Source organism: Thermobia domestica, chromosome 18 (assembly GCF_964235325.1).
Source record: "Thermobia domestica chromosome 18, izTheDome1.hap1.1, whole genome shotgun sequence".
In the NCBI taxonomy this organism is placed as follows: domain Eukaryota; kingdom Metazoa; phylum Arthropoda; class Insecta; order Zygentoma; family Lepismatidae; genus Thermobia; species Thermobia domestica.
This window is the reverse complement of record NC_137471.1, coordinates 170293843-170310857: the sequence shown is the minus strand read 5'-3', so window position 1 is coordinate 170310857 and position 17015 is coordinate 170293843. Positions and strand designations below refer to the sequence as shown.

The following is a 17015-nucleotide window of genomic DNA, read 5'->3' as shown; positions in this document are numbered from 1 at the left end:
TTTCCGGGGAAGATGTGGATTTCGTATTTACATGCCTAAAAGACCTCCAAAATGTGGAATTAAAATTTTTATTCTTGTTGGTGAAACATTATACTACACAACAAATATAGAAGTGTATGTGAGAACACAACCAGAAGGCCCGTTCCAGATAGATAACAAACCTGAAGAAGTAGTGAAGAGATTGTGTCAACAGATTCATGGTTCATCTTGCAAAGAAACCTTTTTACAATAATCGGTTTACAAGCTGCAATTTGGTTAAATAAATGGAATGAGACAGTAAGTTAACTATTATAGGGACAATTCGTAAAAACAAGAGAGTTGCCCCCGCGTTTGTGAATGCCAAACGGAGGAAATAATACAGTAGTGTATTTGGTTTTCATTAGAACTGCACCATTGGTTCGTATGCATCTAAGAAAAATCTGTGTTTAGTGCTGATCTCAAGTATGCACAATGACGTCAAATTAGATGAGAGTACCAGAGATAACAGAAAGCCAGATATCGTCACATTTTACAACGATAATAAAGGTGGGGTGGACATAGTAGACCAGATACCTACTGAATATGACGAAGAAAGAAATACTACACGATGGGAAATAACGTGATTTTATCACTTCTAAAATGTAGAACCGACTAATAGTAATGTTATACATTCAGCGAACACAGCAAGGTTTTTCGGATTGACTCTAGAAGATGCTTCTGTAGCTCCTCATGTAGGAAAGCGAGGACGATGTTACATGTATAAACACAGTAAGGCCAGATATCTTGCCAAAAGTGCTGTAAGTGGTTTTGCCTAAGTCACGCAAAAATGATGTGTGGAGACTGCTGCAGAATTGAAACGTGAATATACCGCTATTAGGAGAAATCCTGGTTTACTCCTTTCTAGTTAATAAATATTTTATTTTCAGTACCGGTATTTAAGCAATAAAATACTCACATAATTATCGAACTTAATTTTAACAAGAAAGGTATTGCCTCAATAAAAATGTACAGTTTCGCTTAAAGCGTATCCACTGTCTGGTGTTTGTATTTAATATTGTAAATATAATACAAATTTAAATCCTAGTTCACATCTTATCAGACAAAAATGTTCCTGGGTCCATGAGGCAAAATGTTACCATTCATAAAAATTTTTTTCACCTTACCACTATATGGTTAAGAACAAAGAATCTCACGAGGGTAAAGTGTACTGGCAGAGCGTAAATATTAGGGAAAAGGAGTATGCTGATAGCGATTTGGTGTGGGGTCTAAAGTGAGGTAGTATATATTGCATGAATAAAGGGTGCTGAGTTGGGAAGCGTTTGTTGATATACGTGAGATTTACTTTTTTGCTATATTACTGTAATATGGACAAGTTATGCATTGGTATAGCCCCAGAGTGGGACTAGGTAATCGGACAATGAAAGGTATGTGGAAAACTTTTAGTTAGAAGGTCAACAGTTTTTTTTTTTTATAGATTTTGAATAATGAAGCTATGCACACTGTAAATCTGTAGTAAGGCAACCCAGTGGTGAACCCAGTAGCAAGGGAACGGCTAGAGTCTGCGTTTGACAATAGGAGATGCAGTGAAATATCGTTATCATTTATTGGCAGAGAACACTCAATTAAAATAATTTACAATGTTCAACTCAGATGGCAAGAAAAGAGTGAGAGTGACTTGGACAACGTGATCCCACGCTAGAGAAGTGTGCCAAATCAGATATTTTATATTCTGCGTTTAACGTGGTGATGTACAGTAGAATGCTGCTAAAATGTGCAGTGAACAGAAAACCACCTTTAAACTATACTACAAAAATGTACAAAGTGTTACAAACAATTTTAGAGACTTTGCCGTAAATATGGCTGTTTAGTATTGAGCGAAACATGTCTGAAAATATCGATAAGGAACAGTGGAATGTCGTTTCTCAACCACTTCTCTACATAGATAATCGACCGCAAGACCATAGGGACGGATTGTTTGTAGTATTAAAATAAATGGGGCAGCAGAGCACAGAATGATCTCGTACGTGAGTGTGTAACTATTTGAGCAGAGGTAAGTGTGTCCAAAAACAATCTTCGTCGGATGTTTCTGCAGACCATATAGGAACAGTGCTCAAAGTTTACTTGAAAGATGCCACGAATCATTTCCAGATGTTGTCAGAAGGTGACAAAGTTGCTCATTTTGGTGACTATAACTTGAGCTTAGATAGGGATCTACAATAAACATGGGATAACGTCAGACACAAATGACATCCGTTTGTCGACTATTCTACTCAAGCACTCAATTTGGAATAGTACAATTTTCATAGCACGAGTAAAAATAACAGCTTAGATTATACCATCTCTATTCCTCCAAGAGAATGCGACATCTCATATAAACACTCCGCACGTTTGAAATTTTTGTCCTTAGTGGATTATCATTTACTTTGCAATATGTAAACCTTGAGTAAATGCCTTGCTAAGCTCTTTGCATCTCTTTGGTGACTGACTTGTGTTCAACTGAATTTCAAGTTTTGACCGTAGACTATATCGTCTTCCACACCTCTCACGCGTGAGGTTATGATCCCGTGTGACTCAGCACGTATGAACGTACATTACATTCTGTTCCAGGATTTTTGCAAGGTGAGATTTTGCTACTGTGTGGATTCATATATGTGTAGCCAATTTCGAACGTAGATTAAATGCCCTACCACACTCTTTACATGTATGATGTTTTACTCCTGAGTGCACTAACAGGTTTGCAGCCAAACTTCAACGTATATCAAATGACATACCACACTCAGGGCATATTAATGCATACTTTAATGCATATTAACATGTGTAGCCAGAGTTGAACTTCGATTAAACTTCTAACCAAACTCTTAGTATACGTGACCTTTTTTTTTCCTCCATGGATTAGCATGTGTGTAACCAAACTTAAACGATATTTAAATTCGCCATCACACTCGTAGATTGTGTGATATTTTGTTCCTCTGAGAATTGACATGTGTGTAGCCAAACTTGAAGATTGAATTAATTTTTCTTACCACACTCTTGGCACGTGTTTGTATTAACATGTGTGCAGCCAAACTGGAACCTCGATTAAATGCCTTACCACACTCTTGGTATGTGTAATATTTTTCTCCTGTGTCAATTAAATAAATGTAGCCACACTTGAACCTAGTCTAAATCGTTTACCACACGCTTGGCACGTGTAAGTTTCTTCTGTGTGGACTAACATGTGTGCACCTACACTTGAACGTTGACTAAATGCCTTATCACACTAATGGCACGTGTGAGGTTATTCTCCTGTGTGCATTAACATGTGTTTAGCCAAATGTGAAGGTTGAGTAAATGCCTTTCCACACTCCCGGCACATGTGACTTCTTTCTCCTGTATGGATTAACATGTGTTTACTCAAATGTGAACGTTGAGTAAATGCCCTACCACACTCCTGGCACATATGACTTCTTTCTCCTGTGTGGATTAATATGTGCCTAGCCAAATTTGAACGATCAGCAAATGCCTTACCACACTCTAGGCACTTGTAAGTTCTTTCTCCTGTGTGGATTAACATATGTCTAGCCAAATGTGAACGAAGAGTAAATGCTTTACGACACTCTTGGCAAGTGTGAGGTTTTTCTCCTGTGTGGATTAGCATATGTTTAGCCAAATGTGAACGATGAATAAATGACTTACCACACTCTAGGCACTTGTTAGTTCTTTCTCCTGTGTGGATTAAAATATGTCTAGCCAAATTTGAACGACGAGAAAATGCTTTACGACACTCTTGGCAAGTGTGAGGTTTTTCTCCTGTGTGGATTAGCATATGTTTAGCCAAATGTGAACGATGAATAAATGCCTTACCACACTCTTGGCACATGTGGGTTCTTTCTCCTGTGTGGATTAACATGTGTGTAGCCAAATGTGAACGACGAGTAAATGCCTTACCACACTCTTGGCACGTGTGAGGATTTTCTCCTGAGTGCAATAACATGTGTCTAGCCAAATGTGAACGATGCGTAAATGCCTTACCACACTCTTGGCACGTGTGAGGTTTTTCTCCTGAGTGGATTAACATGTGTGCAGCCAAATTTGAACGATGAGTAAATGCTTTACCACACTCTTGGCACATGTGAGGTTTTTCTCCTGTGTGCAATAACATATGTCTAGCCAAATGTGAACGATGCGTAAATGCCCTACGACACTCGTGGCAAGTGTGAGGTTTTTCTCCTGTGTGTATTAACATATGTTTAGTCAAATTTGAACTTTGAGTAAATGCCTTACCACACTCTTGGCATGTGTGAGGTTTTTCTCCTGTGTGCAATAACATGTGTGTAGCCAAATATGAACGATGCGTAAATGCCCGACCACACTCGTGGCACGTATAAGATTTTTCTCCTGTGTGTTTTAACATGTGTCTAGTGAAATTTGAACTTTGAGTAAATGCCTTACCACACTCTTGGCACGTGTGAGGTTTTTCTCCTGTGTGGATTAACATGTGTGTAACTAAATGTGAACGACGAGTAAATGCTTTACGACACTCTTGGCACGTGTGAGGTTCCTCTCCTGAGTGGATTAACATGTGTGTAGCCAAAGTTGAACGTTGATTTAATGTATTGCCACACTCTTGGCACGTGTGTAGTTTTCCTCCTGTATGAATCACCATGTGCGTAGCCAAAGTTGAACATACTCTAGATTCCTTTCCACATACTCCACATACGTGAGATTTTTCACCTGAATGCACAAACTCACCACTTGACATAGTTGAACTTTGATTAGAGCGTTTATCACTATTATGGTACGTACGACGCTTTTCACTTTCAGGCGTCACCATACTTGTTGTCAAACGTGATCCATGAAATCCTTTGCCCAACTGCGTCGAAGTATCAGATTCCTCATAAGAATGAGAAATAGCTTTATTCAATGTAGTAAACGTATTCCCTTCTCCGTAGAAAGCAAAGATGTTATCGCGCCTGTAACAAATTCAACAAACAATGAAATTTAATGGTTATAATGATTAAGTAGCAAGAAAACATGTAATCATTCGCTATATTACACGATAAAGTTACGCTATATTACATGTTTCATTACACTAAATATTGTAGAAATATGAAATGGAGTACCATATCACTATTGTCTCAAAATAAGTTGCTGTAGTTTGATTCACTATATCAAATGAAACTATCCTTTATATCGTGGCGGACATAAGTCTTACCAGGAATTGACGGCTGCCTTGACACAAATGCACAGCATGAGAATTAAATCTGTCTTATCTGTAGTTTCGTGTGGAGAAAATACCAACATGCGATCCAAAGGTTTAAGAACAACTCAATGTATTAATAGAAACTGTACCGAAGATCATTCACTTATATCAACATAAGAGGAACACGAAAGGCGTTTTGAAACCAATTAAAAAATTACATACAACTTTCCAAGCTGAGGCAAAGAAACTTAAAGTAACAAAAATACAGACGAATCATTTACAGCGTTGTGATCGTGGTTCAGTGGTCTAGGGGCTTGACTAGTAATCTCGAGAATCTTCGATCGAATACACGTCAAGCATTTTTTTTTTTTTTTTACTTTAGGAATTTTGATGGAAACAGATCGGCGATAACACACGCTTCATTACATTCAAATATTTGAATACTCGTAGGTTTCAGCACTTGAAATATCAAGTTTTCAGGAGTAACACTAATAATAATAACAATTATCTCGAAGAATACTTAAAAATTAAAAACTTATTATCGCTCAGGTCGTACCATTACAAGCAGAAACGCGATATTAGGCAAATATATATATATATATATATATATATATATATATATATATATTTCGGTTTTGCGTAATGTTGCCCATGAAAAGACGAATTTCTCATCTCGATTCTAAAACAAACCAAACAAAATCGGGATGAAACATTTTAATTCGAGACGGGGCAAGGTTAACTCACACTATAGTCATGCTTTGGAGATGAGAATCGAGACGAGACCAAAACTATCGTAAACATTTCTCAAACTTATCTCGATTCTAGAAATAGTGTATGCCACTCTTTAATCAACAATTGCTCTGTAGACTGAATCTTATACATCATTTTGTTAGTTTGTATTTCAGAGCTCACTGAATTATGGTCTGTGTATATATTTTTGTAGCAAAGCTTTTTTAATTACATCTTCACACTTCACAAGTTAGTTTATTACAAGCTTTAGTTTTCAATTATATTCAGTTCTTTTTTTTACAGTTTTTTTTCCTGAAAACGTACAGTAGAATATATTCTACACGAAATATTAGCGGAAATCTTTCGTTTAAATCTGAGTAGCAGTAGAGGTGTCTCATGATGGTACGGAACCCCCTTCCCGAAACCCCTTCGACATCTTCTGTAGCTTAGCCAGCATAACCATTACTTAAAAACAACTGTAATTACGGCTCTTGTGAGTTCAGAATCCGTACTTTCTGCACGAAAATTACCTCGAAACTTTCCGTTATAACATGTAACTTTCCTTTATAACATTTAGGTCGTTGTAGGGAAACTTTCCGTTTTTACATGTAGCTAGTTGTAGGAACGTATCGAGAGGGTATGTGCTGTTGGTCCTGACACTTCTCTCCAATCCCGACTATTTTGTAACTTATGGCTTACGCTACGGGTTATTTTACAGGCTTTAATACAATGTGTCCTCATACGGAACCTATACTATTATACTATTATTATTATTATTACTATTACTGAATATTTGAGACCTCAATATTACGTCCCACTGCCGTAGCAAAGCTGGGATAAATGCAATAAACAAGTGAAAAATCTTGGGAAAAAGACGAAAATCAATGTGAAGGTTACGATTTTATTTACAAGAATCTAACAACTACCAAAAAACACGATTTCAACCACATGGCGAGCGTTTTCCGGATTAAATTATAGCAATCTTCCTACAACTGCTTTTACAATACCATTAGTTATATATATAACGTGTTGGGTTTTGAATCTGATTAGCCTAGTGTCGACAGTCAATTTCCATCAGATCCTCAGCGAACACAATTAATTAAAAATAAAGGAGAGTGATAGATAAAAGCAAGAACTTAGTAATGTAGATTTTTCATGTAAGTTAAGTAAATATGTTTTGACCTTGAGAGCAACAGAGAGATTAATGTAGCTCATAAAAATTTTTCTTCTTGATTTTTAATTCTATGTAGATGTGAGTGGATAGCAAACAGCTGATTGAGTATACACACATACATACATGTTTTACACTATGCACCTTCATGTGCATTTATGAATAAGAGTAAATGTTTCAATACTAGTACACAATAATACACTGAGCAAAGCTATTTGATAATATGTAAAAAGAAAACGGTATCACGTGACAGTTTCAACACAATAACTGTGCAAACAAACAGAGAACATATAGAGAATGTTTCGGAAAGCAGGAATTAGGACGTACAGGAAAAGAGGAAGCAGAATAATTGAACTAGTCAGAAGAAAAAAGAGAAAAGCAATAGCGAACAAAGATCAAGGGGGAGTAATATATAAAGTAGGATGCGAGGAGTGTAACAAAATTTAAGTAGGAGAAACAAAAAAATGCAAAACAAGGATTAAACAGCACCAGGATGATGTAAGATTGAAAATGGACAACAATGCGATATACAAGCATCAGAAAAAAACAAACCACAGGATAGGGTGGGAAGGATCAGAGGTCATAAAAGTAGAGAACAGGATTTTGGTGAGAAAATGAAAGGAAGCCAGAGAGATTATGAAAGCAGGAGGCAAGGTGATGAACTGGAATGCAGGATTCTCGACAAATAAGGAGTGAGAGAAGATTGTGCTTAAAGAAGAAGGAATAAAAAGGAAGAAGAAATAAAGAGAAACAAAATAACAAGGAAAATAAGGATAATTAGAGGACAGCACGCATCCAGCGGAAAAAAGTAAACCTTTAATTGGACACGTGTGCTGCTAAAAAGTGAAAGTGAAAGCCAGACAAGTGTTACTCTTTAAAGAAGGGGCGGAATCTAATAAAAACTGATCTCCGGACAGTATATATAAGTGATGACCAACTCCCAGCAGCCAGTAGGAGTGGAAGTCTGATGAAGACACAGTTATTGTGTAGAAACTGTCACGTGATACTGTTTTTCAAATATTATCACATGGCCTTGCTGAGTGTGTTATTGTGTATTAGTACAAAATGGAATCAAGGCCTGATAGAATAGTTAATGAAAATATTTAATATATGGTACTAGTTTATATCTGTGTTAATTTTATATTGAAGCACTTCGCAAAGTGAAACCTGAGTTGTGAAAAAAAGGATTGGTATCTAATGGTCGTAATATCAAAATTCTTAGTGTTTCATGTTTTAAGTGCATGTTTCTTATTTTCGTATTAAACTCACACATTTATATTTTTGTACTTTGAATTAGTTGCTCGTAATTCATATCAATATGGAGGCTAGTGTTTTACAACAATTTCAAGCAATGTTGACAGAGGAATTAGAGAAACAATTAGAAACCATTGCTCAAAAATGGTAATGAATATTGGATGTCTAGGACAAAAAATACATGAATCAGTAGGTGAACTTCAAAAGCCTGTAACAGAAACGATTTGGGAACATAGGAAAGAGCGAATTGAATGCCAAAGCAGACAGCTTACGTAATAATATCAAAGTAGCCAATAACTCCTTAACTGAAGTACGCTCTGAATTAGTTAACGCGGCCAATCATGTTGATTCAGTAACTGCTGAGTTTAAAAATAGTGTAGCGGAATGAAAGAAAGGTCTCACTGTGTTCTATGAATACATGCGAACGGCACAGTTTGAGTGTAGGCAAACCAACAAAATAAAAGAGTGCAAGGCGAAAAGAAACCGTAAATACTCTTGAATTCAAGGCGGCCCAAGTTGGGAAAGATATGTGCCAAATAAACCAGAAAGTCGATTACAGTCAGGAAAAGGAAATATGCAGTGTAGAGATAGCTAAAAAGAAGAATCGTTACAAGTACCTCTAGACAATTGTTTCTAATGTAATTGTTTTGCCGGCAAGGAATACCGATGTTTCACACATGATAAGCGGTAGCGTTCAGGTTGCGTGTATCCACCCTCTCGAAAAAGCCAGGGAAGACTTGAGAGTTCAATTGATGATTTTGTGTGATAACGAAGTTACAGTGTTTTCGGTTTTGTGTCGCAGATAAATGGTTTTGCGCGACTTAACAAATTCAAATTTGTCTTTGTAACAGTGTATGTCTAACGTAAGTTGCATTTTAGTGCTGCAAATCTATTCCGACTTTATCAGCTTTGAGTATTGTAGAAGGAAACGACTTCAAATTCACAATAGACCCGCCAAGCGAATTGTGTTTTACGTAGTGAAGGTCTCGTATATAATATATCGGTCGGAAATGTTTACCGTAAAGAAGCGTAAAAGTAACACTTCCAATAAAGCACACGCATTCGAAAGTATATTTCCGTTATAGAACCGAAATGTAACAGCAAGGTTAAGAAGAAAAATAAGATGGCCAATGATACCCAGTTGAGTTTTCAAAATACATTATTAACGTAAACTCGATTTCGAGGAGCATAATCAGTAAAATTAAAGTGAGCAGACGTGATCATATCAGTACATCAGATGCAACATTTATTAATTTTCAGTTGCCGAAATGTTTGAATTTTCAAGCTAGTACTTCACTATTGCGAAATTGTAAAGAGCGAAAATTTAAGTGTAGTGCTACTCAAAATGTAGACAAGTTGATTGCTCATGATGAAAACAATGTTCGTCCTCCTCGTACAGTGTATTCTGAGCACGCACAACCACACATTAGGCGTGCAGTAGAAAATAAGTTGAGAATAAAAGGAAAGAGCCTTGGTAAGCGTAATTCGGAACGCACTAAACTCGGTCAAAGACGAACTACATGCAAATTAAAGTCGAGCTGTAGGCGAGGTTATTTCGAGTCAAACATGCGGAAGAAGTATACATGGACTCCGAAGAGCACAAAAAGCTTAGGCGAAAACACGCACGAACATTGCATAGTACACTACATGGCAAAATATAGTAATAGTAAGCGCAAACCTAAAAAGAAATTTATGACTTGTATCGCAATGCAGCGTAAATCCAAACGTCGTAAAGGAAGGCGTGTCATTACGTGGAAGTTTAGTACATACGCTGTAAAAAGGAGAAAAGTTCCGAAATTAAAAAAAAAACTAACTGGAAAAGTACACGTAACCGTGCTAAATTACAGCTTACAAGCGTAACGGGCACAGATGGAAAATTAAAATCTTAGCACAAAAAACCTTAACTTCACCCGAACTCGGGCTAAACCCCGGAAGAGATGAGAAATCAGAAATACCGAATTTGAACTTTTAAACTTTTAGATTATGAAAAAAGGATTATTGTTTATTTATTTATTTCCCCGAATTTCGAAGGTTATTTTTCAGAATCAAAGTGTGTGCCCACCGCCACTGACGCACCAGTCCAAGAAACCATCAAAATCGCTCTACAATCAGGTAAGTTTACTTAGATGTCATGTTTTATGGTTTCCTTACAGCTTTCGGAGATGAAAGATGAATGTGGAAAGGAGAGGAAAGACAGCATTGGAAGTTTTAAACAGGTAATTGATTTAGAACGCGATTTCGGACTTTGAAATTGTAATAATACCCCACCACTTTGGAAAAGTATGGCTGTCCCGTTTTGGATGCGGACTTTCAGTATCGAATTCTTATTAGGATGTTTAAGTTTTGTATTTTTTTTTTTCAGGTCTTTCCAGTTTTGGGAACCATACTTCATAATAAAATTTTATTATCAAATTTTGCTTGAGTTTTTAATCATTCTTCTTTATGTTTATATTAACATTAACTGTCCCCATACAATCAAGCATTTAGAGACATGTTAGGCAATTAGAGATAATTACGAACATAATTAGAGAAGTACTAGTAATAACTACAATTAATCATAAAGTTAAAATTTTGGGTAATTAAAAAAATGTGCTCTTCAGATAGTGAACTTTTTCATCTGATGTGATTGCATAATGAGAAAATATGCGAAATTTGTAATGTGAGATTAAGTCGCCGTCAAAATACTGTAAGTTAAACACAATTTAGTATAATATTGAAAGTAATTGACAATAACCTTGAATTTGATAAAGTTGCTCGTTGAGTTGTTCGTCGTTCGATATATATATGCAGTCTACTATGAAAAGTCAATGTGCATTCAATGTGACTAATGATAACTGATGTTAATTGACTTCAGAGAAAGCGATATTATAAGTTAAGAAGAGTTGAAGGTTAAAATATAGTTCATCGCTTAGGGACATCCCTACTTTCGTTATAAAATTAAAGTGATGAAACCAGTGCGACGCCTGGTTGGGTCCCAGCTAATATGCAGATTCGGCAATTGACTAAAATTTCAAAATTTTTTTCTAACTTTTAATGTTTGGCATAATTAGAGAAAAGTATAATAGTAATGAAATTGATGTTCGGATTTTAGATTTTGATATAATAGTTAGTTTTGATTTGGATTTATAGAAAATAATTAGAGTTTTGATTTGGATTTAGAGAAAGTAAATTAAATGTTATTCTTTTTGATGTTTGAAAAACACTCTTGTATTCTTGAGCCGGGAATCATAAACCGATCTAAAGAAAAAGAAAAAAGGTAGCCCGTTTACGATTCCACGGCGCACTTTACTACGATAAACACCGGATACTATGATGTATCGATAGTACGGAGTGCCTACGTCAGTTAGACAGTATATGGTAAAATTCAGGTTTATGTTATGAGAACATATTAAGATTGCTACGTACGAGTAGGCCCTGAACAACAATAATGTTTAATGAACAAGTTAATATTACTGTTATCTTGTGTTTCACTATTGTGACAAATGCTCTCGGATGTGACTTTATTCTCGATAAAGATAAGTGCAATTGCTAGTAAGCCACACATAAGAATTATCTAGCGCTCTTTAAAAGGTTACATTTGTAAACTTACCAATTTTGTAGGTACGAGCGGGCCTGAAGTAATACTAATGATAAAAAATTGATGAATTGAAATGTGGGGCTGTAGCATTAAATCTCCTCCCAGGGTGTATTTCTTGTCGTCCTCTTCATTATATTTATTTTCTTAAAATGCCTCCTCAAGGCCTGAATGTTGACAGCCCAATTGGGGTTCGGAAATTAACCCTAATTTGTCATGACTTGAATGCCGAAGGCATGCAACTAGGGTGGTATGTAAGGTCTTAGGGTAGAAGCGATTCATTCGAATCGTCAGGTACCCTGCAAGCTTCAACTGTAAGAGATTGTAAGCACCGTTGGTTTTAGGATCCAATTCATTAATCTGTATTTTTTATGAATGATTTACAACCTGTGTTGTCAACTAATTACGCACAGAATGGCGCTCCGTAGGGCCTAACCGCCGTTTAACTAATTTATTTGTATTAAAATGTTCAAACAGTAATTAGTTACGTTGTATAATGCAAGTTACATTGTGTAATATTACGAAACTGACTTAACATTGACGGAAGTTCTTTTAAAATTTCGCGGTCCTTACAGTGACTGATTTTCATACCACAACAACAAACTCTCCCTGTAATTAGAACTGATGCTGACCCCCAACATTAACACCAAAATAAAGATACATGTTCTATCATACGGGGTAGTTGAAACTTAGTGTATACAGTTCATGGTATTACCGACGGAGGACTGTGAAACTCTGTTCATATTTTGTGCGAAGTAATGCCCGATGTGCAAAGTAACCCCTTGTCAAGGTAGCTAGTAACCACTGTAAGCGAAATGAAGTATGAAATTTTAGTGTGGCAAATCATAACACAGAACTATGAAAATGTTTGGGAATGAAGGGATCCATATAATTAAGAAGTTACGTCCCTAATGTATTGTGTTACTTTGGAACACAAATAAACAAGCAAAGAAAGCATTTCAGCATGCTACCTATAAAATACTTAGGAACGTACAAGAACACATTCAACACGTAAGACATGTAAGTCATCCTAAATACAGAATTTTGCGCTATCCTTGTTTACCCACATTCTGCGTAATGCCCTAATCTGCATAGCAATCTTATTTTTACCGGCCATCTAGCACATGCTCGTTAGCGTTGTTTTTTCAATAAGTCATATATTATGTACGTTCACGAAGCCTTTAAAGTGATCCCATATTGATAAATGCAGGTGCATACCTTAAAAAGATTCCTGGGAATGTAAAAAGTCGACTTCCTTGAAAATATGAGTGCAGCTATGAATTGGACTGATGTATGGACCTCTACAAATAATGAACATCCATTGTTGGTTAAAATATTCTTTATCTTGTATTTTACTTATGTCTTTCGAAGCCCGCCGGAAAAATGAGGCCAGACCCATTTGGGCTAAATCCTAAATAAAATCACAAACGTCCATAGTTAATGTTCGAATATAATACATTACAGGTTTAAATTTGTAAAATTTTAGGATAATTACCATTCTCATTATTTGTTATTTTACATAAGTCTCTATATAAATAAAACAATATCGTCGAGCACCCATATTTTAAATATGTGAAACAATTAGTGAGAAATGTGTAATCAATAATAAAGAAAATTATTTTATCAAGATATGAACTACATAAGAATTGTATGGATGGTATCAATCTTGTTATTATTTTTATTTGGTATGCAGCTAGTCTATGTGTCCCATGTCATTTCCAAATTGTAGGCTACAATCTTACGTTCATGATATCTCCCATACCTAAATATTTCTCGTGAAGTATTGCTTTTAACCAACAAAATTTCCGAAACCATGTAACCGTGTTATCAATCTGAGCCACTTAGTTAATGAAAAATTGAACATTACCTTTCTGGCCGAACTGAATTTAAACTTTTTGTTGTTAATTGTTGGGAGTCATTAGAATACGACGCGCAAGTCTCCTGAACCACAATTTTTCTTAGCGTTTCTATATTACTTTCAAATGCAGGATTTTCTTCTAGTGCTAATTCTGTTTTCACCCTATCAACGTTTAGTTTCACATCCAAAGAGCACATAGCTGTATCCTTGTCCACTGATACCTCTCCTTCCGTTGTAGATAATATTAACTCTTTGTTATCATTCATTAGTTCGTATATCCACCCTCTCCCTTCGAGCGGATCATCATGAGGTAAGTCATAAGCAATTTCTTCTTTGCACATCAATTCCAACTTAACAGACGCCTTACCAGCCATTATGAATTGAAATATAATAAGAATTTAACACTGTTTTTATACTACCCTTATATTTTACGTTGCCAGTGTTAACGAAATCATTTACAAGTACGTTCACAAAAGGAACTTTATATTTCCATTATTCTTCTTCTTCCTCTTATTCTTCTTCATCAGCCACAATTGCTCTCTCGGCAATTGATTGCTTGTTTGTAGTAAGCATCACAAAAGTTTTGCATAGTATCATTATCACTGTATTGAACAAGAATATCGGCAATTTAGAAAGGTAATTAATCGTGTAAAATGTAAAGATTAGAATAGTTGAAAAATGATAAAAAAGTAACAATATGTGTACAAAGTCATAAAACAGATAGAAAAAAGTAAGTATGATAAAGCGAAAATACTTGAAAAAAGAAGTGTCGCAATCGGGAAAAAGTCAAATTTCAGGTTCAGGTTCAGGTTCAAGATATTTTCCTTCTTTTCTTCGGCAGTTTGGTTCGTGAAAAAAACAAAAAAGAGAAAGTAAGTATTGCTCCTTTTTCATTTAAAGTTTTCCATTTTCTTTTTCCACCAAAATTCAAGAAGTTCTTTGTTTTTTTCCTATTTCTTTCTCACTTTGTTCCCTTGCATTTACATTAAAGCCTAGCCTCCAAGCAAATTTAACCACATTTCCTTCCTTTTTCATTTCATCGATCCATTTCCATTTTTCCCTGATTTTTAGGTTTTCTTCACATTTTAACAATAAGTGTTTAATGTTTCATCTTCTTTAAAACATAATTGACATTTTTCGTTCACCTCCTTAAATTTTTCAATCTTACCCCTGTTTCAAGGCTCCCTGACCTGGCTTTGAAAAGCAAGATGCTTCGCAAATCATTGTTCATATAACGTATTTTCTCATAACGCCTTTTGTATGTGTATATTCCTTTCAAACTGCTCTTCTTGACACCTTCTTCATACCACTTTTCCTGCGCTTTCTCTTTAATTGTTTCTTCTGTGATTTTTTGGAGAGAAATATGGTACAATAGGAAAAGGTTAGAATAAGGAGAGAATTTAGAACAGACAAAGGGGGCTGAAGGCCAAGTTCAACAGAACAAGAGGTAGAGAAAAGTGTGGAGTGTAAAATGACTGGGAAAAAGTGCAGAAAAAGGAAGGGAATGTATGAACGTGTAAAGAGAAGAAAAAGTGTGTAAGTTTAGTAAATATGTATAGAAAACCCCACACAACTCTCGTCATCACAGGATACACAAAGCACGATGCACTCGCCATAACGGCCACTCTACTCGATATTTCAAGGATACTCTGCCGGCAGTTATAGACGGTACTTGCAATCAAATATAAGATCGGTTTTAATATGATACAGAATAGTTGCTTATTAAAAAAATTAGATCTTCTTCTTCTTCTTCACACATATAAAGCCCGACCTCACAAAGACCATTGGAAATTTATAATGTGTTTAAAGCCACTGTTGTATACTTGTTGAAGGCATGAGCTACCACTGACTTATATAATAATAATAATAATAATAATAATAATAATAATAATAATAATAATAATAATAATAATAATAATAATAATAATAATAATATGCGTAACAATGAACGAAAAGTGGTTGGTGTGTTTTCTTTGCACTTTTCTTTTGATATCATCATTGTTTTCCATTGTAAATTAAATAGCACTAGTTATTTTTTTCGTTTATTGTATTTGTAATATGTTAATTTTTACCAATGTCAACTCATTCAAGAGTAGTGATAGGCAGTGGGAATATTTCCCGTGGAAAGGAAAATAGAAAACTGGAATATTCCCGTTTTGTTCTTTTGCATATCAATTTCCGGGAAGGAATTTATTTCCATTTCTTTATTTTATTTCCAAATTATACGAAAAGTATGACAAATTACTTTATTTTCATTTATTATGATATACTTCTAGGATTTAAACAATTCGGAGGTTAAAAAAAATTAAAATTCGTTGACTATTTTTTATATAACTAGTCATATGATTTTTACTTACAAGGGACATGCTTCGGTTAGAACACGATGATCGGCATAAAACTTGGTATACATATACAGGACTAAGTGCTGAACACTGTATGATAAGTCATTCCCGTGTAAAACTCGTTTTCCGCCGACAACGCCACCTATCCTTCGAAACACTAGCAGTTAAATTCCTCGTTATAGGTGCTGCGTGATGGATCAGTCTGGCGGGTCAGTGTGTCGTAGTAAGCTCGAATTAGTGTTAGGTCAGTGTGGAAAAAATGGGGCGGGCTGCTGGCATTAACCTCCTTCATGTAAGTGAATTGTTAAAAGACAAACTAAGGCGCAGATTTAAGAATCAAATATCAGTTGGAGCAGAAGATGAGTGATTTGCAACACTTTGATGCAATTTAATTATCAATGGGTACGAAAATGAATTAGAAATGATCATACCCGTCAGAGATGATAAAGAAAACTGGGCCATATGCAGAGTTCTTCTGGCTTGTGATTAGTACCATACTAAAGCGTTCGACTTACATATGTTTCCTGCAGATGTCGGGCGTTTAGCATGACGCTAATCATTTGTCAAAACGACTTTGCATAAGGCGAATTAAATTTCTAAATGTTATAAACAAATTAGGTTGGGTAACAGCCAGAACACAGATACCCCACCATTTTGTCAACATTTGCGCTTAAATATGTATGTTCACAATATTTGCATGTCTTTCCTTTTTTTTAATTTTGCATGTATCATTGCCACACACGACTTTTCTTCCTACCTATTTCTCGAAGTTCCATGCGTGAATTCATATGTAAGTTCGAGTACCTCTTCAGAAATTCGAGTCAGAGAGAGGAGACAACCTGACGTCTATTAAAAACGGCAAAATTTGATGCAAATATCTTAGAACTTTTATATATATATATATATATATATATATATATATATAT

The 17015-nt window shown here is 35.5% G+C and overlaps 1 protein-coding gene across 1 annotated transcript; it reads right to left on the bottom strand.

Annotated features, from left to right (window-relative positions):
- Positions 1 to 224: 224 nt before the first annotated feature.
- Positions 225 to 14416, bottom strand: LOC145674888 (uncharacterized). Its single transcript, XM_081745137.1, has 2 exons — positions 13757 to 14416; positions 225 to 4931 (listed from the first exon to the last, which is right to left on the bottom strand). Exons 1-2 carry the CDS (start codon positions 14119 to 14121, stop codon positions 3257 to 3259), a joined length of 2040 nt encoding a protein of 679 aa, XP_081601263.1. The 5' UTR covers positions 14122 to 14416; the 3' UTR covers positions 225 to 3256.
- Between the last annotated feature and the right edge of the window lie 2599 nt (positions 14417 to 17015).